The 1,374-nt window shown below is 64.4% G+C and overlaps 1 protein-coding gene across 2 annotated transcripts in view; it reads right to left on the bottom strand.

Moving 5' to 3' along the window:
- POLR2E (RNA polymerase II subunit E) overlaps positions 1-866 on the bottom strand; it is a 4,761-nt gene extending 3,895 nt beyond the window's left edge. For both annotated transcript variants that reach the window (XM_006017444.3, XM_025196420.1), the window contains exons 1-3: positions 710-866; positions 374-548; positions 134-249 (exon numbers count right to left, since the gene is read on the bottom strand). In XM_006017444.3, the coding sequence (XP_006017506.1) occupies positions 134-249; positions 374-548; positions 710-766 (348 nt within the window). In that variant the 5' untranslated portion in view covers positions 767-866. The remainder of the gene's footprint in view (positions 1-133; positions 250-373; positions 549-709) is intronic.
- Positions 867-1,374: the final 508 nt, after the last annotated feature.

The following is a 1,374-nucleotide window of genomic DNA, read 5'->3' as shown; positions in this document are numbered from 1 at the left end:
TCCCCAGCACCCGCCGGCCGCTTTTCCGGCCGCCGACGCGCTCCACGAGGTCACCGCGAAGGAGGCGCGACCCCGGCGCGCCGGCCCCCGAGAGCCCGAAGGCCGCCGGCCCCCGGGCGGGGCAGTCGCGCACCTGCTTCGCGGACGGCGTCATGCCCTGCTGCACCACGATGAGGGCTCTGGTGATGTTCTCCTCCTGCATCCTCTGGCAGTACAGCTTGATGGTCTTGATCCCCACCTTGGGCTCCTCTGAGAAGAACAAAAACAATCGGGCCAGGCGGGATTTAGGAGAACGGTCCGTTTCCTTTACGAGAGCGCGCGTCCCCCCGTCGGGTGTCTAACAGAGAAGCGCCGGGGAGCCGCCCCGCCTCACCGGGGAAGAAGACGAACATCTGATCGGTGGGGTCGTCATTGTGAGCCACCAGCACCGTGAGGTCGGCGCGCCTCGGCCTCCCCTCGCTGGGCTTGTCGCCGTACTGCCCTTTGAACTCGTCCAGCGTCTGGTCCAGCTCGTCCTGCGTCACCAGGTAGCAGCGGTGGTGGCAGAGCTGCGGGGAGCGGGCGCCGTCAGCTCCGCAAGGGGTGGGCAGGGAAACTGAGGCACGAGGATGTCAGGGGTAAGGGAAACTGAGGCACGAGGAGGAGGGGGGGGGAAACTGAGGCACGAGGAGGAGGGGGAAGGGGAGGGGAGGGGAGAGGTCGGGCCCACCTGCATGATGGTCTTGCGGATCTTCCACAGGCGGTACGTCTCCTCCTCGTCGTCCATGCTGCCCCCGCGGGCCGCACTGCGCAGGCGCCGCCGCTCAGGCCCCCGCGCGCGGGTCTCCTCGCTAGTCGCCTGCCCGGCACAGGGCAGGCGGCATTTAAGGCGCGCGCGTGACAGGCAGCGGGATGGACGCCTACGCCAGCGTCTGGCTGTGAGGAGGGGTCCTTAGGAACAAAGGCTCCTGGGAGATGTCGTTCTCCCGTAACAGAGGCCTCTGCCGCCCCCTGCAGGAGCCCCGTGGGGCCGCCCCTTTCTACAGCCGGGCAGTTTTACTCCCTTGCGCTGCTCGAAATTGAATGCGCGAGTCACCCGCTAAGTGCATCGTATCTGTAACACGTCGCCAAGGCCTGGGGTCCCTCGGGGCAGCTGCCAAGCCAGGGGGATTCTCCGGCCATCCTCCCTTCAGCTGGATAAGCACCCCCGCCAGCGCGGAGTGAGGGTTTGGGGAAGGGGGTTGTCTATGGGGAGGTGCGCCAATCCCGTAAGACACTTTTCTCTCCCCTTTAAAAATATACTAGAAGATTCAGGAAAACTCCAGAGACCGTGGGCAATGTTCATTTGGTTTAAGATGGAGATAAAAGGAAATACCACTCTATTGAAAGGATTTA

The sequence above is a fragment of the Alligator sinensis genome, unplaced genomic scaffold, assembly GCF_000455745.1.
Source record: "Alligator sinensis unplaced genomic scaffold, ASM45574v1 scaffold1295_1, whole genome shotgun sequence".
Classification (NCBI taxonomy): Eukaryota; Metazoa; Chordata; order Crocodylia; family Alligatoridae; genus Alligator; species Alligator sinensis.
This window is presented reverse-complemented; position numbering and strand designations above follow the sequence as displayed.